The 25,021-nt window shown below is 40.0% G+C and overlaps 1 protein-coding gene across 1 annotated transcript; it reads left to right on the top strand.

Annotated features, from left to right (window-relative positions):
- Positions 1-843: 843 nt before the first annotated feature.
- On the top strand, positions 844-23,875 carry MYCT1 (MYC target 1). The gene is made up of 2 exons (XM_009986307.2): positions 844-1,093; positions 23,300-23,875. Exons 1-2 carry the CDS (start codon positions 844-846, stop codon positions 23,830-23,832), a joined length of 783 nt encoding a protein of 260 aa, XP_009984609.2. The 3' UTR covers positions 23,833-23,875.
- Positions 23,876-25,021: the final 1,146 nt, after the last annotated feature.

Below are 25,021 nucleotides of genomic sequence, written 5' to 3'. Positions count from 1 at the left end.
ATTCCTGATATTCGTTGTGAAAAATAGATTTAACTGATTCGGGTTTTTTAATCATGGGTAAAAAAACCTCGTACAACTCTTTACAGAAAAAAGGTTTGACATTTGTAGCAGAATGTTTATGGACATCCATTATCTGCAATATATCTAAGAGGAAAATAGGTAAAATCTAATCCTACAGAGTTTATCACATAAATACAAAATGATGTATTTTATTGATTCCAATACATTCTCCATTAATTCTGGTTCTGTGTCATTAAAAATCCTGACTATTTTCTTTTCTAGAGGTGTTATTATTGCTATTTGTTATATTTAGCAGCAGTATCTACAAATTCCAACAGGGAATTAGCACTGCATTGTAATAAAACTGTTCAAACAATTAATTCAAAGCCTGTTTGTGTTACAGTGAACTCATATTTTAGAATGGGGTGTGGAAAGGAAAAGAAATGGCAAAGGAAATTTGTAGTACACTCATTAAAACATTAATACCTACAGTTACACTGTCAGGCCCAGCTAGTTCCTCAAACTAGCCAAGGAACAATGGTGAATACTTAACAATCCTCATGCCCTAAATTAATATACTAATGAAATGGTGTTTATTAAAAACCTGTTGACACATTTCTTCCTTTTTGAAAAATCCCACTGAATACGAGTGCTTTTGAATGTTTAAGGAAGGTCTTCAGCATAGAAAACCATTAAAGGCAAGAGAAAGGAATTTTCGTCTATCTCTGGACGTTTTGGGGTTCAAAAAGTTTCAGAGAAGGAGGAGATTTGGTATTGTTCTGAGTCAATTTGCGCTGGCGGAGGAAATGACGAGAAGGAAACTATTCCCCCTTCTCGGGAACCATGTGGTGTCCCAAGATAAGGCAAGCACTTGCTAATTCGAGTCCACGAGCAGGAAACGTGATACATCCATTTCCTTTCAGGCAAACAACACAGTTCCCTGGCAGCACAAAAGCATTGCTTCTACTGCTAAATCTCAAACGGTCAGAAACCCATTGCTCCTCTGTGGACATACCGTTCTATATTTCTTATTTGGATGTTATGGATAGAAACAGTACTTACTCTCCAATTACATGGCCACCAAAGTTTTGGGGTAAGGATTTTGTTTCTTTTTCTAGAATATCATTAAAGTAGATTCTGAGTTTCACTGGTGATTGCCTAAAAAAGTAAATCTAGATACCTTCAAGCCTTATGTTGGAAACAAAAAGTAACAAATAGATTTTGTATTTCTTGCAGCACAAAAGATTGTTTTCCAAATGTTTCTTTGACAAAGCTTTATCATGTGTTTGAACTAATCAAGACAGCAGGAACTGCTAGGGCAGAATTGATTGTTTGACAAAGTTCATTACTGAAGTCAGTTGAAAAGGTGTCTATTGACTTCAGTATGTTTCAGATCAGGTAAATGTTCTCAACTGTTTAATGGGTGTACCTACATGGCAGACATGATCTGTTTCATCTTCTGATGAAAAAGAGATAGTAAAACCTAAACATGTTGCAACTTTTGAAAAAAACTCTCACTCCTCCAGAATGAAAAATTATTTGTGATTCTTTGTCGTGTCTCATAATCGGATTTTCCTTACTTTTTCCTCAAAGTAAATTTTGATTATTATCCATTAAGACTATTTTCCTTCACCCAAACCCAGAAATGGTTCATTAACTGAATTATACAGAGTGTGAAGTGGAAGTATATGGTATACTGAAATTCATTCAAGGTAATTAGATTCAGTGACTTGATCCTGAAGGATTGTGTGTAACAACTGTGGAGAACCTTTCCCTCCAAAAAACTATCACTTGGTGTGTTTAACATTAACGTGTATTAGCATTTAGCATTAGCATGAATTGTATGATCTGGTTTTGTCCGTTTTATTATTGCTATTGAACAATGACCTGTCCAGGAATCTGTGCACTATCTAAAACTAAAAAATAATATGTAGCAAAATAGGACTTTTGTTGAATAAAAGTGCCTGGAGAAAAGAGTGGAAGATAACTACACAAGAAGATTTAAAGAAGTTCCTTGATTTCCTTAGCACAAGAAACAAGAATCCGTTGAGTGCCATCCACATGTTTCCTGCAGTGACATACATTTTCCTACTGGGAGATCACGAGAAACTCACTTCATTTTTGTGGCTCGGGCTAAAAAGTAGGATAATGATACTGGGCGTCTTTGAGAAATACAGATTAACTGAGGAAAACATACTGTTATTGCTGTTTCAGAATCTCTTATTGTCTGGAGGTTGTCTGTGGGCTCTGAAGAATAACTATCATTTTTGTTGAGTGGAACTACATGTAATTCTAAAACGGCTCTTTCAGAACAAAAATGAAAGTGCTTTCATCAACCTGTACTTTATGAACCCTTGTGTAAATGGTGCTGCCCCTTGTTACTGCAGATTTGCTTTTATTCTGAGATAATTTATTGCTTCACTGTCATGAAAACATAAAAGAAACAGCAAAGTTACATAAAACTCTAAGGATTCATTAACCATAATGCTCAAACTGTGGGCAAGGTGTTCTCCATTTCATGAAGAGATAAAAAAAAAAGTGCAGAAGAGGTATTTGAGAAATGAACATTTGATTTCCACAGTATATTACATGCAGCTGGCCCCGCAGGTACTGTTGTTACTCTGTCATTCCATTTAAGATACTTCTCCAGGTGTGCAAAGCCTGGGACCTTCAGTATCAAGAGCTGCATTTGACGACACAGAGCAGGACACACATGAGCTGAAAGGGCCAGCATCTCCTCTCACCAGCATTGCCCACCTGGCTTGCCAGGGACTGATACTGTAGCCAGCCCTGATCACCTCCTATTTGCTTATGCTCTGACAGCAGATTAACCTCACAGATTGGGTTTTTGTGAAGAACTTGCATGGTCCTGAGAAGGGAAGATGCCTTTTAGGTTTGTCTTATTTTTCTGATAGATTTTAGAAGAGTTAAAAACATTTTCTCTTCTTTAGGTATATCGTATGTGATAGACTAGGGAGGGACACAGCATAATCTGTGTCAGAAGACAATGACTGACACAAGCTCACTGTGAGGAAACTTCACTTAAAATGATAGAAGTATATTTTCTGATATCCTTGGAGATAAATGACTTGAGGTAAAAATAAAACCACACATAACAGATATAAATAAATTGGAATTCTTTGTTGAATGAGAATGCAGTGTTTGAAGCTGTGAATTTTCAGGATATAGCTTACGATCTGTTTCACTTTTTCTCTAACCTACCAACCAGATAGTGCTGTGAGTGTGAATGCATTACCAAGATGCAGATCCTTTTGCACGTATGTGTGACTTCTCAGAAGCTCCCATGGACTCGACCGAAGTTTAAACTTCAGCATGTGTGTAAAGGTTTGCTGAGATGGAGCGACTTTGTGAGAAAAAAAATACATGATGTAAAAATTGTTAGAGCAACTATTCATAACAATATTTAATCTGTTACAATTTTATAAATCATTTATTGTCTAACAGCTGGTTTTCTACTCTGGAAAATATATGGGGATCCTGTTTTCTAAAGCTGTCCAGTTTCCAATGTGAACTTCACACAATAGCATCTTAAAAGCGACTCCAAGAATTTTAAAACAATGTACAAACTAAACTGTCTTCCAATTATTTATATGTGAGCATATATAAATCTTTTTACAATTGCTCCAGGCTGGTGGAAGCATGCATGAATAAAGATGTGTAAATAGAAACAAAATATACATACAACTTGATGTAAGTCATGCTGTGTGCATTGCTTAAGTATATTCATGCAAAGCATTTAACAAATAATTATATTTAAAAAAATAAAAAAGCACACTTCTTTTGTGGGCTCAGTGTAGAGTCAGTGACAACCTGTAAAGTCAGTAACATACGTAGCTGCAGGTCTTGCAGGACAATGAGCTGATGCTGTACTTCATCTTATTTCTTCTTTTGATTTCGGGCTTCACTGTCATCATTCTGCAGTATTTCTGAAATGATAAGCTATCCAGCAGAGTAAAACAGAAGAAGCAAACCAGTGTTTTGTCTTGCCTAAAATAAACTCTGCTAGAAAAACAAAAAACAAAAAACCAAAACCAAAACCAAACAAACAAACAAAAAAATTACCTCCTTTTCTAGTTCAAATTCATGAGTTTCATGATAGACCTTCTGGTTCTGTAAACAAATGTCCTCTGTGTAATGTGTCACAAGCAAAAAATCGGGATTCTGATTCTCGCCTTGCTAGAGCTGTTCCCTACTACAGATGTTGTGCAGAGTCTTTTCAGACATACGTGCATGTTTAGACATGCCGTCTGGGCTACTGCAAGGATGCAGCTATTTAACCTCTGGTGACCCTACTTTGCAGTGGGAATCCACAGTCGGGTACTTTGGCAGAGGTAGGAAGAGAAGCACTTAAAGTCAGCTTCTGCTCAACTTCAGCACCATTGGTGTCACATGAGACTGTAGACAGAGAAACAGGATCACAGTATTTTATTGGTAGTTTCAGAGGGAGGTTTGGCAATAGTTGAGTGAAAAATTCAGGGTTTGGTACCCATCCATCAACTACTAATCTCATTTTTTACTGTTTTAATATAGTCTTTATTGAGTTCATTTTGATTTGTAAGTTAACAGTGGAAGCAAAGATGTTTATGTTTTAACCAGGAGTGCATTTCTTGTAATTCCTAAAAGCATTTTCAGTCACACACAATTAAATACAATAAATGGCTTTGAGACAATCCTATTTCTCCAGTGTAGAGAGTAATATACTTTCATATCAGGAAATTCAATTTAAATAGTACATTTGATCAATATGACAGCAACAGAGAGAAGAAGTGTAAGCAGAAATTAATCAACATGATCTTAGATTCCTGGACTATCCTTCAGTCCAGTTTTACTCAAGTATTTATTTAAAAATGCAACATTACAATTTAGTAACTTAAAAACATTAAGGACATTTATTTTTTTTCTTTGAATCAGAATCCAGGGTGTTATTTGTCCAGTGTACAAAAACAATGCTGTGTATTATCTGGCTTCCAGCATTTCAAGATTGAGAGCTGCCTGGTACTAACACTTTAAGTATTATCACTTGACTTTATAAGCTACAAATGCACTTGTGGTTTTAAGTATAATGTCGAATTTTGCCTTGTCTCTCCCTCAACCCACTCGTCTTCTCCTCAGTAAAATGCGTTAGTTTGCTTGAAAGAAGTCAGACTATATATTCTGCAGGAAAAGATGGTTATTAGGGATGAGCATATTCTAACGTCTGATGCTGTGTTATGGTATCATGTTACTGGTGTAGCAACAATGGTGGTTAAGGACTTTGCGTCATTCTCTTTATGAACTGAAATACTACTTGTGAAGGGCAGTGCTGACACAAACTGTGACACAGTTGTCAAACACAGGAAAGTCCAACCTAGACAGCCATGGGACCTGATTTCTTTTCTAGGATCCTTCATGGGCTGTAGCTGTGGCAGAGAAGAAGCAACAGCAGCAAATCCAGTCCAGTACTTTGCAAGTGAGAACAGAAGCATTTGTCTAGTTGCGTGGTGACCAGGTTGAGCCTGTTTCCTTCCACTTTGATGACTGCGTCAGCGCATTTCCAGCATACCCCCTGGGTGGTCTCTCCTCATTCCCTTTACTTCCGTCCACACACTTTGTATCCCTCTAGCCTAGCCTTAGTAACATCAAGTAAAGACTCTGCGAGGTGCCTTAGCTGCCCAGCCGGGGATGTGGACATACAAAAGCTACAATTTGGAGCTGATCGTGGAGCACTTGACAGCAGATGTGGCAGTGGTAGCTTCTGCCTGGCCATTCTCTTCCTAGCTTGATGGCTGAAAAAGACTAGCATAAGCCAGAGTGCCCTAGAGGGCCTTTATCCTGGTAGACTGGGCATTGCTAATGGAACAGCAGACATCAGTAAGCTGAAGATGCAGTTCCTTTGCTGGCAGATAGGAGGGAGTGAACGCATGACATAGAGGCACTTAACAGGTGTTTCACACCACTGAAGAGTAGTAGTGACAACCCTCAGGGTTAAAGTGGAACAAAGTAGGAGGACCAAAAAGGCTGGAAGGGGACTTTTAACAAGAACATGTAGTGATAGAACAAGGAGTAATGGCTTTAAACCGAAAGAGAGTAGATTTAGATTAGAGATAAGGAAGAAAATCTTTACTCTGAGGGCGGTGAGGTGCTGGAACAGGTTGCCCAGAAAAGTTGTGGATGCTTCATCCCTGGAAGTGTTCAAGGCCAGGTTGGATGGGGCTTTGAGCAACCTGATCTAGGGGAAGGTGTCCCTGCCCATGGCAGGGGCGTTGGAACTAGATGATCTTTGAGGTCCCTTCCAATCCAAACCATTCTGTGATTCTATGAAGACTCAATAAAATCAGAGCCTTGGATTCAAATGCAGTATCGACCTTAAAGATATATTTACTGAATTGCTATTTTTTGTCTCCTCTCCCCTTCCGTTCCCTTTTCTTCCTCTTCACAATTTCACCCTAGTGTGCATATTCTTCCTGGTACTTTTATTAGTGGCAATCACTCAAAACAGAGCAAGGTGATTGAAGATAGGCCATTAACTGCAACAACTGGAATTTTTTCTTGCAGTTGGTCTCTTTTTTTGTCACTTGTCTGTGTTTTGGAAAACCTCAGTGATTTTGAAAGTGCAATACTAGGCAGCATATGACGAATCATAAGGAGCTTGGAGCACAACGAATAAAATTTTTCACAGGAGATATAATCTCTTTCTGCAGAGTCTTTGGGTTAGATTACTGATGCTGGCAAAAGTTTGGAAATGGGATGTGAAGAACTGAGCTTCTTTCTTTTGAAAACACTCCGTTGGAGTCAAACGTCTTCAAACTTTACAAACTCCTGTTGTTGGAAGCAGTCCCAAGGAGAGAAGTGAGAGAGAGAGAGAGGCAGAACGCTTTCTTCCAACCACATGATGAAGTCCTGCTCTAGTGTTTTAGGGAATAATTCTTTCCAGTGCTTATCCAAAGTAGTAGGACATTGTCCTCTTCAGGAAACTGAGACTGAAAATGAGGATAGAGCCTCTTAGAGCACAAATAGGAGTATTACCATGACCCAAAACACCACACTGTATTTTTGATGACTAAGTAAGCAGTTCTCCATTCATATTACTACTGGGGACAAATTGTATTCCAATCATAACTAACTTTCTCAATTTTTAATGTCTTTAACCACATTGCCTTTTTGCATTTAGTTAAAACAATGTATAAATAATAGATAAAATTACGCATTAGAATAAAAATTAAAAGCAAGTCAAATTCATCAATACATGGTGACTGAGAGGGAAAGGGGCAGAATGGTCCCAACAAATGTTATCAGAAGAAAGGATGATCCATATAGATTTGGTGAACACAGATGTATCTGAAAGAATAATCTGAGTTCTTTGGCCAGAAGCCTGTACTAATACCTCCCTCATTTCACAGATGGACGTATATAAAATGAAGTCTTCACACTGACTCTGCATTTCCCATCTGTCTTACACTGACTACCTCTACAGCAAAAACTTTCCTGCTCAGACTTCCCAGAATGCCTTATCAAACACTGGCTTACAAGTTTGTTTTCCTTAACACTTGCATTTCAGAGCCTGGCTTCTGGCTTATCAGAGATACTGATCCATCGCTCAGGGCTTGCAACTCAGGGCTTTACTTCATGATGTGTGATATTAAAGGACTCAAATCACTGAGCAGACTTCTGTCCCCATCATGATGGAGTTAACAGGAGAGCCAATTGTATATGAACAAACCCTCCTTCCAGCTCCCCACCTATCTTTTCCAATCAAATAAATGGCTCATATTTCTGGATTTCTTATTATAAATTTTCCAGAGCTCTGCTGGTTCTTTATTGCTTGCCTAACTTTCCATCTTCTGACTAATACTTTTGCCTTTACTTATTCAAGACGAAGCCTTAAAATAAAGCAAAACTTATCAATCTCCAAAGCTACTTTTCCATAGACATACCCTTAAGATCTCTAATAACAAAGAGCAGCTTGTCTTTCATTCCCGTTTCACAGCCAAGTATACCTACTAATGGTAGAAAAAGAGCTTGCTTTGAGGAATGTGTAATCCAAATGCCCCTCTTGATAGGTTCTGGTATATGTCAGTGGTGTTTGAATTTGGACAACTCAATATAAAACTAGTCTAACAGATAAAATAACTAGGAAAGAGGGAAGCCTTTCCTAGTTTACACAGAAGGTTCTCAGAATTCACTGCCTGAAATAGCTAGGAAAACTGGAGGATTGATCAGATAGACCAATTAGAGTGTTATTCTTCTAAAATATATGCAAAATGTTGTCTGCACTAGACATTTCTGGTTGTGTGAATGGTGTAACTGCGTAACATAAGGCATAATTCAGAAAGAAATAGAGTATGCTTACACTCCTTTGTGACAGCCTGGTACGGACAGACCATGTCCTTGGGTCTGCAGATTTCCCCGATTCTATCAGGTAATGCACCTGCAAGCACATCTGGCTTAGTGGCTGTGTAGCTGCGTTGAGTAAAGGCAATGGTGACATAAAGCCTCCTCCCACTTGTCCTACAAGAAACCTGCCAACACTGCATAAAATATTTATCAACTTCAAAATGAATTCAGACTCCTGAGATAGGGATCCTAACATGAAGTAAAATACATTGATTCTTCTCAATTTCACTGAGAAGCTAGAATTGTTTTATTTTCCTATGGTCAATTCAAACTTAGAGCAGGCTGGCTCCCCCAGAATACGTTTGTGGAAATAAGCATACTGGGAGGCAGATTTTCAGTAGGGTTTCTAGAAGATCAGGCAAGTGGTTCCTCCATGTTTCAGGTCCCAATTTGAAAAATAGAGAAAACTTTCCTGTGCTGCTTCATAGGAATGTTGTGAAGAAAAAAAGGATAAGGTAAAATGTGATACAGAATCAGACAGAAAGCCAGTTCTGATTTTGTAAATGCTTCCCGTAAACACTGATCTTGTTCCAAGCACATTTATCTGAGGAGTAGATGTACAACACAGATATAAAATATGATACATTTAAACAACAGTATGAAAGACAATGAGATCCTTATGGTAATGTTACATCCTTGAAATGTTTCCCTTCTTATTGCCAGTCTTAAATCTAGTGTATCTACAAGTTCTCCGTCCTGCTCCTCAGTGGAATGTTACGTGATGCCACAACAATAACACATGCCATAACAATAGTTGTGCCATATTTCTAGATTACTTAACCAAGTTAGTAACTTTTTTCATATTGTTGATGAATAATTGAAATGTACCTGCATGGTGAATGTGCAGAAATCAGGACTGTGAAAATCTTGTACAGCTCGGCAGAGTTTTTAGGACAGGTACCAGTTTTGGTTTTCTCTGTCACAAATGCCACACGATGGGACCTCAGCCAAACCCTGGGAACATAGTACACAGACAGAAATAAATAATGGCAGCACCAGTAAAACTCAGCTTTGCCCATAGAGGAACCAAGACAGACTTTTGTTTTTTTATTGCTTGGAGATGGCTGTAAGGTTGCACAGCAGAGAAGAACCTGGGGGTGCTGGTAGACAGCTGATTGAACATGAGCCAGCAGCGTGCCCAAGCAGCCAAGAAAGCCAACAGAATCCTGGCGTGTATCAGAAACAGTGTAGGAGCAGGAGCAGAGAAGTGATTGTCCCCCTATACTCAGCACTGGTGAGGCCACACCTTGAGTACTGTGTCCAGTTTTGGGCCCCTCACTTCAAGAAGGACATTGAGGTGCTGGAGCAGGTTCAGAGAAGAGCAACAAAACTAGTGAAGGGTTTAGAGAACTTGTCCTATGAGGAGCGGCTGAGGGAGCTGGGACTGTTTAGTCTGGAGAAGAGGAGGCTCAGGGGAGACCTTATTGCTCTCTACAATTACCTGAAAGGAAGTTGTAGGGAGATGAGGGTCGGTCTCTTCTCCCACGTTATTAATGACAGGACAAGAGGGAATGGCCTGAAGTTACACCAGGAGAAATTTAGGTTAGATATCAGGAAAAATTTCTTTACAGAAAGGGTTGTGAAGTATTGGAACAGGCTGCCCAGGGAGGTGGTGGAGTCCCCATCCCTGGAGGTGTTTGAAAACTGTGTAGATTTGGTGTTGAACAACATGGTTTAGGGACCCTGACAGTGCAGGGTGAATGGTTGGACTCGATGATCTTGAAGGTCTCTTCCAACCAGATGATTCTATGATTCTATGATCCTCCCAGGCCCAGCAGCATCAGAGTAATTTTGTTCCATGGCTTCCAGAGCAACAGAGATTTCCCCTAACAAATGGCAATTTTTTTTCCCTTTGATGTGGTTGATATGATGAGATACTAATCCATGTGAAAATCCTGTGAGAGAGGTGCAGAAAATGTCACATAACTAAACCCTCTTGCACTTCTCAAGTGCTCAAGTAGTCAGAAGCTGATTTAAGTATTCCACACCATTTTGATAATGTTTATGATAGCTAGAGGATTGCTGGGGCAAGGAAGACTCACACACACCATCTTTACTCTGAACCTGTTAAGATCTCAACAAGGGAGAGATGTTGTCTTATCTACCAGGTCAAGGTCACCAGAAGATCCTCCCGTTTCCAGCTCCCCTGACCACAGTGTGAGCTGACTTGGGATGTGTCACAAGGCAGCAGCAGAGCAGCCTGGGCTAGTGACTCAAACAGGACACAGCTTTCATATAAATAGTGTTATTACTGGGAGAAATGGCAACTAAATTGTGAGTTTAACTGAAGGAAGAGGAAAGATAGCATGTGATGGTGAGGCACTAGCAATAGCAGCAGCTGTGTTTGAATATCTGCCCTTCAGTGGCAACATGACAGCAGTGGATCTTGTTCCTCTATAACACTCAGGGTCCCTGCTCCTCCTCTGAAGTCCTCCAGAAATGTTCTTATACCAAATGAGAAATAGACCTATGACTTGTGATACAATTAAAAAGGAAGACATTGCTCATCTTCCCCATCTCAACTTCAGCATACACCATGTCTCTGTCCTCCCTTGGCTGTGTTTGAGAAGGGCTGATTTGAGTGCAGCTTCTCAGTTGGATTTCTTATGCACGTGGCAGTACTGTTTGCTGGAGCGACTGTGGCTGTGTGCTTCATCATCTTCCAGTGCTGCTACAGAGAGCCCGAAGCAGCCAGGCAAGAGATACTGCACTGCACCTCCTAATGCTACTGGTGCTGATGCTGAACTATTTTAGGAAGCCAGCACTTCCTCTGTACTTCATCAGGGACACCAGTCAAGGTCATGTACCAAATCTAAACTTACTCTGCCTGCGCTGATTTCTCCAGGAGTCAGAACTGTGTCTTAGCCTTACTGTTTCTCCTTTAACACTTAACGCTATGCTTTATTTTCCAGCTAACTTTTGGTGGCACCATTTTGTATCAACTACTAGACTACTATTGTTTTGTATGAACTCTGCATAAAAATTTATCAGATAAATCATATACTCTCTTCTCAAGGGTCAGAATGATCAAACTATTCCAGATTTAATATGATTATGCTTATTTTGCTGTCCATTAAGGAAAAGATTTTACAAGCACGTGAAAGTTATCACTTCCATTACTAAGTTATCACTTCCATTACTAAAGCAAAGGGGATTACATCCGTAATCAGACCTTGCATTTAAGAAGCTAATATGTAAATCCATTCCAAGATCTTATATGCAGGCCTGTCAGAGAGATAAAAGTATATATTAATGAGAGACCTATTTTTTTCCTTGCCCTTATTCTGGCAAGCCCAAAGAATTTATTATTACTGTAGCTGATGAAAGCAACAAATTATGTCATGAAGAGAAAACACCAATCTTATTCTTGTACACTGTCTATTCAGAGCACGATTTCTTCCTTGTGTATAAATTATTCTTTTAAAGTGAGTCTGTCATCCTCAGGCTGTGTTTTGCTGCCTCCTAATTACTGCTTCTTTCCTGCTTTCCCTGCTCCCTCTCCCCTCCATACAGCCATTGATTTATCAAATGCTTAACAATCTTTAGCAGGAAGGAGACAGATCTAAGGTAGTTGAAGGAAAAGGCAAAGTTTCTTCAGAGTATTATTTAAATATTAATCAAACTCAGAGAGCATACACATTTTGGCAACTACACCTACTGTATTCACTGAGCATGTGGTGCTGCTTATTGTCACATGAGCTGCCCAAAGCATCATGCTTTATTTATCCACCAAATCCAGAAATCTTATCTTTAGGAAATTAAGTATATTTCTTCTTCCAAGCACCACATCAGTGAATCTGTTGGCATATGAGTGTCGCATAATAAAAGGAGCTTAATAATAATAATAAAATAATTAAGTGCTGCGCTTAATTATATTAATAATTAACATAATAAAAGTGCTGCGCTTTCTCCCCAAGACAAATGCCTCGTAGCTGAATGTTCAACTGCTAGAGTCTAGCAGGCTTCAAATTCAGATGAGTTAGTCTCAGCACATTGCGGGTGCAATGGTTCGGCCTCAGTTCTTGTACAACCTATTGAAGGAAAATGCTTTATATTTATACATAGCTTCCATTTTGCCATTATAATTCATTTAATCAGGAGTCAAAAATCTTTACGAGCCGAAAGAGTGGCTGTGAGCGCTGCCATCTCCCTCACACAGAAGATTAATCTGAAGTATAGAGATGGAATGAGATGTCCACAATCACAAAAGAAGAGCACAAAGTAAAATCAAGATTCAAGACTGGCTCTTTTTTCTTTGTAAGATTATCTTCATTTCATAACCCTATCCTTTTGTTTGAGAAAAAAATAAATCAGAGAAGCCTATCAATAATAGTACAGACAACTTTTTTCCAGCTTTTCAAAATAGAAGCTTCACTTCCTATACAAACTTAACAAATGGTACTTATTCAGATTTTGAAACCTATTGTATAGTAGTTAAGTTTGCATCAAGCAATCCAAAGTTATTCTCCTAACAACCCTTCAAACCCAAAGAAAATGTAAAAGTAACTTTTTAGACTGCAGTAGATTTGGTTCCAAGATGATAATTTATTCCTCTTCTACTTAAGGAGCAGAAAAAGAGACTATGTGAGTTTGATTTTCATGTACTGAAAATAGGACAATTGTAACTTAAGATTTACCTGTTAAATAACCTCAGCCAAAACTCCATCAACAATTCAAATATATACAACATTGTTAAGAAATGATGTCTAGGAAGTTTTCAGCAAAATAATTGGGGGAGAAAAAAAAAAGTTGGTTCAATGCAATGCAAAAGCTTCTTTGGGCTCTGATATGTGCTTGCTGAAGTAAATAGCCAGGGTAGTCTCTGCTTCTCAGCAGAGGCCTCTGCTTTGCTTCTCTGGCATCTTATTTGCAGAAAAAAAAATAATTCCCTGTTTCAGATATTTGAATTCACAGTCCAATGTTTTAACACACACTTATGGCATATTTGACCATTTAACTGACATCTGTTCATGTTAAATCCTTTGCTTAAAAAAATTATATTACGTTGATGTCATCTCTCAGTTATCCAGGGTAATGGAAGGATGAGCCAACCAAGCAGGCACATGGCTTGTGTGGAAGGTGCATAAGCTATGCAGGCAGAGTATAAATGAAGAAGGAGACTATTGATGGCTCTGTTGATTGAGAGGTGCAGGAGTCTCTAGGCAAGTAGGACCTGGACCACTCTGGTGCAAACACAGCCTCCCAGAGAGACCACTGGCTCGTGTGAGATAAGCACCAATGTCCCACTTCACACTGAGTCTCCAGCCCGGATCATCTGCCCTGGGTCATCAAGAGTTAACCAATACCCCACTCCACATCAGTAATCATCTCACTTAGAAACTATACCAGCATTTATCAGCTTGTGATTGCACAGACTCTTGTGAGTACTACTTAATTAGGTCTCCTAGCCCACACTGAAATGGATATTCATAGATGTATTTGGTACAAGAGAAATCTCTGAAACTGATTGATGGTCACACAGGAAGTACTGGGAGAAAGCAAGCTCAAATTTCTGAACTGCGGATAACTAATTGAAGAGTACAGTACTACCACATATGAACATGCTTTTATATTGTCAAAATGTTCACTATTATACCTGTTCCCCGACGAAGAAAAAGACAGCAGGAGGGGTTTTTTTTTGCATTACTGAATGTAGCTCTGGTACTACTGCAGTGAAAAAAGTAGGAAAATCTGATTTAAATACAGGTGTCTCTTCCTGTTCCTTGAATACTCATTTATTGGATACTTTAGATCAGTATTCAGTGAAGTTCACAAACAGTTCCTATTCCTCCTATTCTTCACCAATTTTCACCTGAAGAAAGCCCTAGTTTTAACGATCTGAAAAAATAATGAGACTATAAATATAACACTACACACTGTTTTCATTGATGGCTATTTTTGACCAAGCAATATACAAATTAGACCGGTAGCAGAATATTCTGTGGCAGTATTTTAAAGGTAGTATATTTCTGAGTGAGAAGAGCCTGTTTCTGAGAAAATTTACAGTTTTGAGCCCCAGTAGATTTCCTTCACCTTCTGCCAAGACAGTATGTTGTATGTATCTGTGTCATTCATTTTGACTATGTTAATACATGATGTACATTTAAAATGGAGAGTAAGAGGGATGGAATTGGGAAGGAGAGATTGCTCCTTTCTCCTGGGAAGCAGGTGAGTAGGTTGCAGGGGGAGAGGGAAGAGAGATGTCACGGCTAAGAACAAGAAGCAGAAAAAAGGTCCTACCTCTCCCATGATGGAGAGGGACATTTGAGACTCAAAGGCAAATGTGCAGAGGTTGCAGCACTTCTAAAACCACTGCATTGAGAACCGCTGTAGGATGTACTGGGCAGGCTGAAATGTGTTTTTTATTTCTAGTGTTCCTAGTATCTCAAGGTACTCAGAGTGTGCTTTGTCACTCTGGGTTTTCTCTCTGTTAAAATATTCTACTTTATATTCTGATAAAACTTGGACTTGCATTATAAGTACTTCTTGGCCTTTTGTGGGTTCTCACAGTAAGGACAAGCTCCACCTGAAGCTGTGTCTGGGTCAGGCAGGCTTTTCTCAGACCACAGACAACAGAATTGCTGTGGTGGGACCAAGGATGATTTCAATGTATTCCTTACCTTACAGTCTTCCCAGTAACCTGAAAACCTTGTGCTTTGTTGTAACCCTGGATGTCTTCTGTTTTCTTAAATGTGTCACATGTACTTTGGTATTTCCTCCTTAATTTTAAGAATTTTAGGAAAACCTACTAAATTTTAAGATTTCACTCCAGTCACTCATGCTCTGTTCATGTAGGAATCTATTTTATTCTCAGGCTCTGTAAAATAATCTTATCAATTAAGTAACAACTACAATGCCATATTGCTCTGTGGCAAATTGTGATTTACTGTTTGATTTAGGTTCATGCAGAGGCCATGTAGCTTAGGCCTATGCTCTGGTTTTGTGAGGCTGGTAAGAATGCCTTGCCAGAGGATTGTTTGCTGCACATGTGGGAAAGATCAAAATTATATTACTGTCTTTGTAATGCATTAGGAATCATAGTGAAATCATGCAGTAACAAGGTTGCTATCTCTGTCTACATACAGGAATCTTTACTTTGTTTTATATAGTTATGCCAAAAGCATTAAATTAAACATGCTGACATCTCTATCTTAGATCCTTCTGATTAGTACAATTGCTCTTTATTTATCATTCCAGTAAAAATCAACTGCCAGTAATATCAAGGGAACACCATTAACTCTGAGTTGGTTTGTGGGATATTGAGATGGCATATTCCACTCTTCCGGCTTTTTATTGCAACCAATGATGGTATTAGTAAACAAAAAAATAAGTACTCTGGTGCACGGAGGTCATTCTCGACATCACTGTAGGTGGTGAGAAATATGAATTTAAGAAGACTTATCCTCATGCTTCTCCATCAGCACAGATATTTGCACAAAGCCACAAAACGGTATAAGCTTTACTTCACTGAGCTGCTAAACACTTTTGCTGTGCCTCAGTCTACCTTGCTTTCAAAGCCCCTGCAAAATGCTAATCCTAAGTGTTTATGGAAATGTAATTCAGAATTTTTCTGAGTTTTGAGGTTCTATTAACGTCTCTGTAATCTGTCGTTGGAACGTTTCTTTTTAGCTTTTTCTGACACGCTACTTTATTAGAATGAAGGTTTTCTGAACTGTTTCGATTTTCCGCACAGATTCCCAGCAGAGGGCAATCTTGTTCCTAGGTAGGTTACTCGTTGGTGAAGTTAACCCCCTAGTAAACAGCCGTCCCCTCTGCATTTCAAACAGGGAATTGATCCAAGGGCACAGACTGCATTTTTATTTTCTTTGTCGTTTACTTAATAATTTTTCAGATACTTCCGGAGCCTATTTGCTTACCTGATCAAAGACAGTCTTATAAACCACACAAAATAACGTCAGTATGGACCTTGAGCTGTCATCTGTTCTACCTTCTTTTTTCAAGGCAGGATTAACTATACTATAACAACTCTTGACGGTTATTGGTTTTTGAAACTTTTAATGGGGGTAGATGCAACACCTACCTGGACTATCTATTCTAGTTATTACCTGCTCTCACAGAAAATTTTTTAATTTCCTTTGCTCTATTTTAAAACCAGTATTCTTTATTTTACCTGCAGTGGATGTAAAAACAGTTGTTTAGTTATTAGGTGAAGTGGGAGAATTATTCTCTGTTGCTGCAGAAAAGAATCTCACACTAGCGTAGTCAGAATAAAACATCCCTCCAACAAGCTGTGTCGGAATGCAGAGCACTGACATTTCTGACAGCCTAACTATGGTACTAATTTTGTTTGTTAGCTCTCATATCCTGCACAGTCTGCTTTTCTCTCACCATTTTTTTCTGCGGATTCTGTTTTTCAGATGCCACCATCCTTGTCTGTTTGTTTTCTCAACATCACAACTACCTGAACTACCTCATGCTGTAGCCTGCCACTCTCACTTTTTCCACAAAAGTCTTGTGTGACCTTCAACTTTTGCCATGACTAAGATCACAGCTGGTTGATATTACACAGCAACTGATTCACCCACCCAGCTGAATCATGAACTGCCTACGAGTGATTAATGAGAGACTGTTTTGCTAATACAATTAGTGACAAAAATCGGGAAGATAGGAGTGTCAACACTTGTCAGATACAGAGAAACTGCTTTTTTGAACTTAGCATGACAACAGCAGCACAGGATTTGGCTACTGATACCAGCCCCAGCTTTAAACTAAGTTTTCTTGGAGCTGGTAGAACAGGCGTAAGATTTCAAGTAGTTCAAATCACTTCAAACCTCTGTAGTGGGAAAAAGTGGTGGCTCTCTGGACCCAGAGTATTCTTCTCTTCCAACTTGCTGCCTGGGACACATGAGGACGGGTAGCTGTAGCCTGTCCAGCTTAGAGACGTACATTTGCTACATCTGTAGGAAGATGCTATGAGTTTGTCCAAACTTTAATGGACTCTGGCTGCTCCTGTCTGATTTTTCACAAATGAGGCTGTGTTATGAATATCCACTGATGACTTACCTGAACCTCACTTGAAACCTGAGACACTGAGGCTCCTTTAAGACAGTATCTGAACCATTCTTACTAGTCAGGTTGCTAGATTTGTCATTTGTAAATGCAATGCATGTTGTAATACACTAGCTGGTGCTCTACACTAAGCTGTGCAATGTTCAGGTATGAACTCCCGTACTGTTTTGTACTGTTTTTATACCAGCTTTTATCACTGAGCTTTCATTTCGGGAAAAAATACAGGGTGAGGCAGAGGCTGAGCTGAATTTCTCCATGTCTGAGATCAAACCCTCTACAAGTTGTCAGGGCTTTTCAGCTTTGGGATGAGGCAACATGCGTGCACGCAAGGGTGTGTGCATGTAGGGGGAGGAATGAGTACTTACTTGGACAAGTTTTGAGTCACTGGCGTATGACATGGCATAAAGGAAAGAGCTCACAAAAATGTGAAAAGGAAAGAATTAGAATGGAAATAAATTTACAATTCTAAAAATCAGGATGGAAATCACAAAAATAGCTCATTTCCACTATATAACGTGGTGGTATGTTCTGATACTTCTCATTGCTAATACAGCTGAAATCAATGAGCTTGTACATTCTGCATACAAGCTTGCTGGAGCCCATATGGGATGAAGTTTGCATATCAGATGTGCAATGCTTCATGCTGATTTTGGACAGGTGGAAAAGGTGCATTGAGATGCTCTCGCTGAAGCTGCTACTTATGTGATTTTGAAAGGTCCTACTATCCCTTCATATACTCGACCAGCTGAAAAGTTTACAAACATATATATTTGTGAGCATGGGGCAAGGAATATCTTGTACCTACTTTAACTTTACACCTCAGGGAATTTATCATAAGGCTATAGGAAAAACGTAAGTCTGAAGGATTTCCTGAGTTTGGGGAGCAAAATGCTGTTTCAGCCCGTTGCAGCCAGAGCTGAGGGCAAGAGGGATATTCCTTGGGAAAACTCTTACATTATAGTGGAACGAAATCCAGAGTGAAAATCCTCAACGCAAATGCGTTTTTAATTCAAAGGGATGTTTTGCTATCTGATGTGGTCTGTGCACATGAAAGGAAAATGAAAGCGTCGCAGAATTCAGAGGTTGACCTGAGCGTGTCTGCAAGGATCCTGCTAAGCTCCATGACAGATGCAGGATCCTCCATCACAAAAAACAAATCTATTTTATGAAGAGTTTGTTTGATCCAGGGACTGATGAGTCTAGGTAGGGACTGTGTTGATAATTTTTTGTGAGGTATACCCCAAGGCGAAGAAAGAGAGAACGTAGTCCACTTCTCAGAAGACTTACAGATTGATATAAGCCCCCTTGGGTTGGCCTTTGATGTCCAGGCTGGATAGGAAGAAAATGTTTCAGGGCCGTAACTAGGAAAAGCACCTTTTCAGCCAGTCCGAATTTCTCCTGTATGGGTACTATAGTGTTAAGGACTTGCTAAAGGCTATCAACTTGATAGGATATATAGTAACACTTCATATATACAGTTCATGGGAAGTTATAAAAGCCTTAAAGAAAGCTGCAACAACCAAGATAAAGCTTGGCATAGCAGGAGCAATGATCCCCTGAACAAACCTGTAGCACTGCCTTTGCTACATACCGCATGCAGGGATCAGAGAGGAAGGAATAGAGAGACTTCAGAAGGAATTGCCTCATCTGGATAGATGTTGGTCTGACAGACACCTGCTGGCCTGATATTCAGATCTGGGGATAACATCCAGAAGTCATGGGTTCTGAACCTCCAACCTTTTTGGTGTGGACACATTGGATAAGAAAGATAATGTAGTTAAGATATTCAGTTGTTTTGTTTCCTTATGTTCTTTTATTTCTGGCTTAGTACCTTGAAGTCTATCTTGCATTGCTGAAAAAACTTTTTTCTTCACCTCAGTTGGTATTAGAGGTGAGAGTGGAGAAAATTGACTGAGACAGAGTACCAAATCTTTTCAGTTGTGGCACAATCAAAACTGGCAGTGTAAGTAGTCTGAGGAATACATAGATCAAAACATATGCAGGGGACTGGCACCTGGGAAGTTATGGTTATTGTCAGCACCCCTACTTCATCCCCAGATATTTTTAGGTTTTTTTTCCTTAAAAGCAGAGGACAGAATGACATGCACAGCTCTTTGGAAACCATGAGATACTATAATGGCTCCTTGGGAGACACTTCATGTCAGTATTGCTCTGACTCTCCTGAAAGGCTAGTTCTGCCCTGGCACTGCCCAGATTAAGGAAGAGAAAAACAACTCTGTGGAAGCCAACTGTTTGCCTCAAAATTCCAGGTGCAGCAAGTCCCACTCTGCCTTTGATCTTTGTCTCTGTTTGGTAGCATTTTCTCCAATGTACCTGAGGGCTGTGATCGCTGAACCTTCTAAAAAGGAAATCAATGGGCATGGATTTACAATTCTTCAACATAAGATTTTAGAACTGAATTACATTTCAGTGAAATTCATCCTCTGCAGGGAGTCAATAAGAAGCAAGTTTGGCCTGTTAGTGTGACCCACAGTTCCCACTAAAGACATGGAGAGTCTGGGAATAGAAAGAATAAAGTCTCTGTAACCAATGGGTGTAGTGATATTTCCTTAATACGTAACAGAAGGATTAAACACAGGTCCAAATTGAAATGAGAACATTTGGGGTACTAGATGGCAACTGCAATAGTCAGTGTACACCCAGCAAGTTTCCCCAGGTAATAATTTGACCCTCTATTTTTACATTTGTATATAGAGGTAGAAAAATAAAAGAATCAAAGTAGTTAAAGAAAACGAAGACATTATCCAAAGGGATAATTATTTGTGCTGTACCTCCAGCACAGGGGAACAGCACGTGGGAAGTACTGAAGAGCTGCACTCGATACTTTTGTCAATTCCCTCATTGCTTTTAACAGTCTGAAATACTGATTTGATTGTGCAGGTGGTGAAAATTATGGCTAGAGGGATGAAGGGATAAATCCTCACCACAACGCGTGGTAATCCCAGAGCCAAGTACGTCCCTGCCGCTTCCTGTGCTTCTGCTCACACTCAAGCCCCTCAGAGATCCCCTTTGCCTTCTCACTGCTGGAGCTGAGAGCCCAAACAGGAGCAGGGATATCAAGCGTCAGTACAGAGCCCCGTGCCTGGGGGACCCCTTGGCAGTCTCAAAATATAGTAACCTAACTAAACTTCCAGCTGAGGTGCAAGAGAAATCAGCCTAAGAATGCTTAGTTCTCATTTTGCTTTCTCACAGCCGGGCAGAGACAGCAGTAGGGGTACTCAGACTGCAGCTCTAGCGCTTGAGAAGTGCTGTCTTTGGGACGCTTCTTGGGATTTACTCAACTAGAGGTCACCGAGTCCTGGCTTTCCCTTTCCACCTTTGGGAGTATGAGTAGGAACTTGCAGTAACAGAGTTTTTAGAACCATTAAAATGGTATAATAGTCTGATCAAAAAACACACAATAAGGCCTGCTGTGTCTCTGTAGATGTCTTACAAAGGGCAGAATCATGATGAGTTTGTCAGAAGACTGCTTATGGTGATGGAGCTCTGATTTGCAGCCAGGAGTTGCAGTGCAGGATGCTGCCTATGGGTTCTTGCAAAAAGCAGACCAGACAATCACCCTTTGATTTTGGCATACCCAGTCAAGAGTTTCTTAGTTGTAAAAAAGATTAAAAGAAAGAATATATTTTAGGGTCAAGTCTGGTCCACCTCTGTGTTGAATGAAGGGACAACAAAGTATTTCTCAGAGGGAGCAGTGCTCTGCAAAAGTACACCATGCTTTATCCTCTCCAGTCTTTCTTTTCTGATTTGAAAAGGACAATGGTTATAAGCCTCTCTGAAAGTAGAGGTTACAAGCAAGCGGCAGTAGGATTGTACAGCCATCCAAAATATGAGAGGCTTAATTAGAGCTTAAATTTGCTGGGCCTCATGGAACTTCAAGTTTATCCTGAAAATACATGGGGTGAATAAACTTGGACAGGAGATTTATAGTGATGTCAGTAATTCATGATAATCTTGGTCCTGTCTAGAACCAGATCTGCGAAGGCATATAGGATAAATATACCACCTCTCTGACAGGGTTTGATGGGCAGCAGCAAGGGCCAGGTTCACATTTAATGCTGCTTTGAGTCTTCACCCAGAAACCTGAGAAAATTTTATGCTAAGCTTGCTGGTGCTCAAGGAGCTAGTTTTCCCCAGCTGCAAATATGAATCACATGGCTAACAATTTTTCACTGAAGGGTGAAGAAAAGTAAGAAGGTAGATAAGGAAGGTAATAATAACTAATTCTTCAAGTGTAATTATGCCAATAATCGTTTACATCTCCCCTGCTGGAAGGAAGGCAAATATTTGCTTTCCCCCTGCTGCAGTGACCTGCCGTAAGTTACTAGACACTGAGGCCTGAAGGCTTCTGTTGTTGCACTCTGGTCTGTCTCTGCCTGCAAGCTGGTCCCACTGGCCATGCCTGGCACCTCTCCTCTCCCTCCACTGTGCTCTGGCTGCTCCCCGTGGCCGTCCCTTGGGCCACTCACTCTCTCTGCCTCTCCAGCAACAGCTTTGGCTGATTCCTACAGCTCAGACTCAGTGTCGTCATTTTGGGTTCTGGAAACAACTGTTAGTGCACCACTATAAATCCAGGGGAAACTTTAACAGCTCAGAAACCTTGCAAGAAAATGTTGAATCTAGTCTTGTCTTGCCCTTTTTGGGCTCTACCATCTGCATCCCAGTCCTGGAGTTACTGCCTTCGGTTACGGTGATCAGCCAGGCACAGCGTTAGCTGGCCTGCGCTCCTGTATGCTATAGCAGTTACCTTTCTCTAACGAACTCTATTTCCTTGTTAACAGAAACACTTCACAAACATGATAACACAGCACAGAATAAACATGTTTCAAGCTGCCCATGGCTCTTTTCCACTTGTTCCCTCTTTGCTTCACCAGTAGTCAACACAGTGTTCCTTCTCGTTTGAGGGGATCTGTAAAGGTTTTGCATTCATTTTCAGGCCTTATCCAGGATTACAAATGTATCTCCAAACTTTCTAGAACAGCAATAAGGTTGGTGCTCAGTTTCAAAAATAAGTGAAGTTTTGTGAAGTAACTGTCCTGTTCTTAGAAATATATGAGGAAAAAATTCTTATTCCTCCACACTATGAAACCATATCGGGGAGAAAACCATCCTACATATGCTCTTTTTTGTTTCCAGAGCTCTTAGTGCTTGAAAGCATTTATAAGAGAGCTAGAAATTTACTTTTCTTAATGGCAGATTAATGCATCTTCAAATTAGGCATTGGGGATGGGAAATATTCAAGGGACTTAGTATTACTAATGGTTATCTCTGACCATAATCGTTTAGGATACAGCAATTTACGTTAATTACTGTGAAGATTTAAAGTATCTGTTACTCAGCAGTAAAAGGCTGGGACGTGTTCTCATGTCGTAATAAGTACAAGGTCTACTCCATTAAGAACATGACAGAAGCTACATCACTGTTGTAATAGGTGAGTTTGCAAACACGTACACATAGAACATAAATGTCTATAAACAGAACGACAAATCTGCATAAATCCACACCTTATATCGCCCACAGAAGCAAATCCTTGGCAGTTTTATAGCACACCTTGCGACTGGTGGGTGACTGATTCTGGGAGAGACTAAAGACTTTTCCCTTGCATTGGTAGAGACTGGTATCTGACACAGGCTACTTTCTGAATGTTGTTGGATTACGCAGATTAAAGAAAAAACACCATATAGTGAGGACAATCTGAACTGCTGTGTTTGAGTTGTAAGGTTCACATATCACCTACAAAGATCTTAGGGTTTGTTCAGCTTTTAAGAAGCTGCCATATTCAATTCTTTTTCTGGTAGGAAAATCCCTCAGAGCTGATGAAATAAATTTGCTGTGTATTTTTGCTGTATTTCAGAGCAGATAACAATAGCCTTCACAGTGTCTATGGTGGTTGGACTGGTGATCGGAGGAATCATCTGGGCGTTGTTCACTTGCTTGTCTCGTCGCAGAGCTAGCGCCCACATTTCCCAGGGGAGCTCCTCAGCCTTCAGCCATCGGTCAAGAAACCCCTCCCATGGCCACACTACCAGCAGGACTGGATTTTACCGCAACAGCAGCTGCGAACGTCGGAGCAACCTCAGCCTGGCCAGCCTCACCTTCCAGCGGCAAACCTCCTTGGAACAAGCCAATTCATTCCCCAGGAAGTCAAGCTTCCGCGCGTCCACCTTCCACCCTTTCCTGCAGTGTCCTCCCCTCCCGGTGGAGACGAACAGTCAGCTGATCACCCTCACTCCCACAAACACCACCACAACCCTTGTTGGAAGCACCACCAACAGCTTAAGTCGACCCGAATTCCACTGGTCTAACAACAGCCTCCGCATCTGCCACTCCACACAAACCCCTCCTCCTGCCTATGAAACCATCATAAAAGCTTTCCCGGACTCCTGAGCTGGGTCATTTCTGCACACACACACATGCATTTTAGGAGGAACCTCAGTCATCTCAATAATTTTCTGTGTGTGATGAAGATCTCTGAGAAGGCTCTGGCTGCTGTTGCAAAGGGGACATACATTGCCAAGAGGCGGGCAGTGGCGGTTTCTTAGAGCACAATATCCCACTGCTCAAGGGACCACTTGTCTTTGCACTGCTGGCTCTGATTTACTGCTCTGCCATATGCTTGCGTATTTATAGTGTTGCATCTTTAATCGCAACCATTGCATCTTCACTTTAGAGGAAAGAAAATCCCACCACATAAAAACCAGATCATTTCTTGAAGAAACAGATCATGTTAGGGATTACTGATACACACATTTCTGCAAATTTCACTATTCTGTTTCTTTTCTTTTATTTTTTTTAAAAAAAAAAAAAAAAAAAAAAAAAAACAAACAGAAATTCTCCTTTTACATGTTTGCCAAAGGATGTTAAATTTTCGGAGAACATCTCCCATTACCCATCTTCCTCCTATAACCACAGAACAGCTTCTGTCTGAGGAATCTTAGATGCAGACCTTGTAGAGGATTTAAGGTCACAGTCCCACCTGTGGTCATAGGCATCCTGTTCTGCTGATTGCAGAGGATCTTAAAAGACTCCATGTTATGGCTGCTTGTATAAAATTCCCTACAGTGTGGGAAAAACATTGAAGCATACAAAGCTTCATGCAGAGAGAAGTTTCAAAAAACATACTAAATGCTTGGTAGTAATTATAAAGAATTTTCTGTCTGCAGCCAGCAGAACAGGTAGTCACATTTTAATACCCAGTAAGGCTGTATGGGAGCAGAACTCCTCATGTTTCATTTTTCTAGTTCTGGTTATCAAGATAAGCAGCATGAATGACAACTATTTTTTTTAATTATGTTTCCTGTTTTGCTATGGGATTACTCATTTCCTTATTTCCAATTGTATTTTTCAGATTGTACAAACGTTTAATTCTTCCTGGCAGATTCTTCACTGAAATCTTGTCTTTCACTAAAGCAAGATTTTAGACATTTATGGCTGAATGCTGGGATTGTACAATTAGTTGGAATATGAAGATAAAGATGGAATATTTAGTTGAGGTTAACATATATTCTTGACTGTTATACATGCATCATGTCAAGCTAACCCCTGGCTTAGTAAAGACTAATTGCACTGACATGAG

This window comes from Tauraco erythrolophus, chromosome 2 (assembly GCF_009769465.1).
Source record: "Tauraco erythrolophus isolate bTauEry1 chromosome 2, bTauEry1.pri, whole genome shotgun sequence".
NCBI classification, from domain to species: Eukaryota; Metazoa; Chordata; class Aves; order Musophagiformes; family Musophagidae; genus Tauraco; species Tauraco erythrolophus.
Note: the sequence above shows the minus strand (reverse complement) of the source record. Positions and strands in the feature narration are given on the sequence as shown.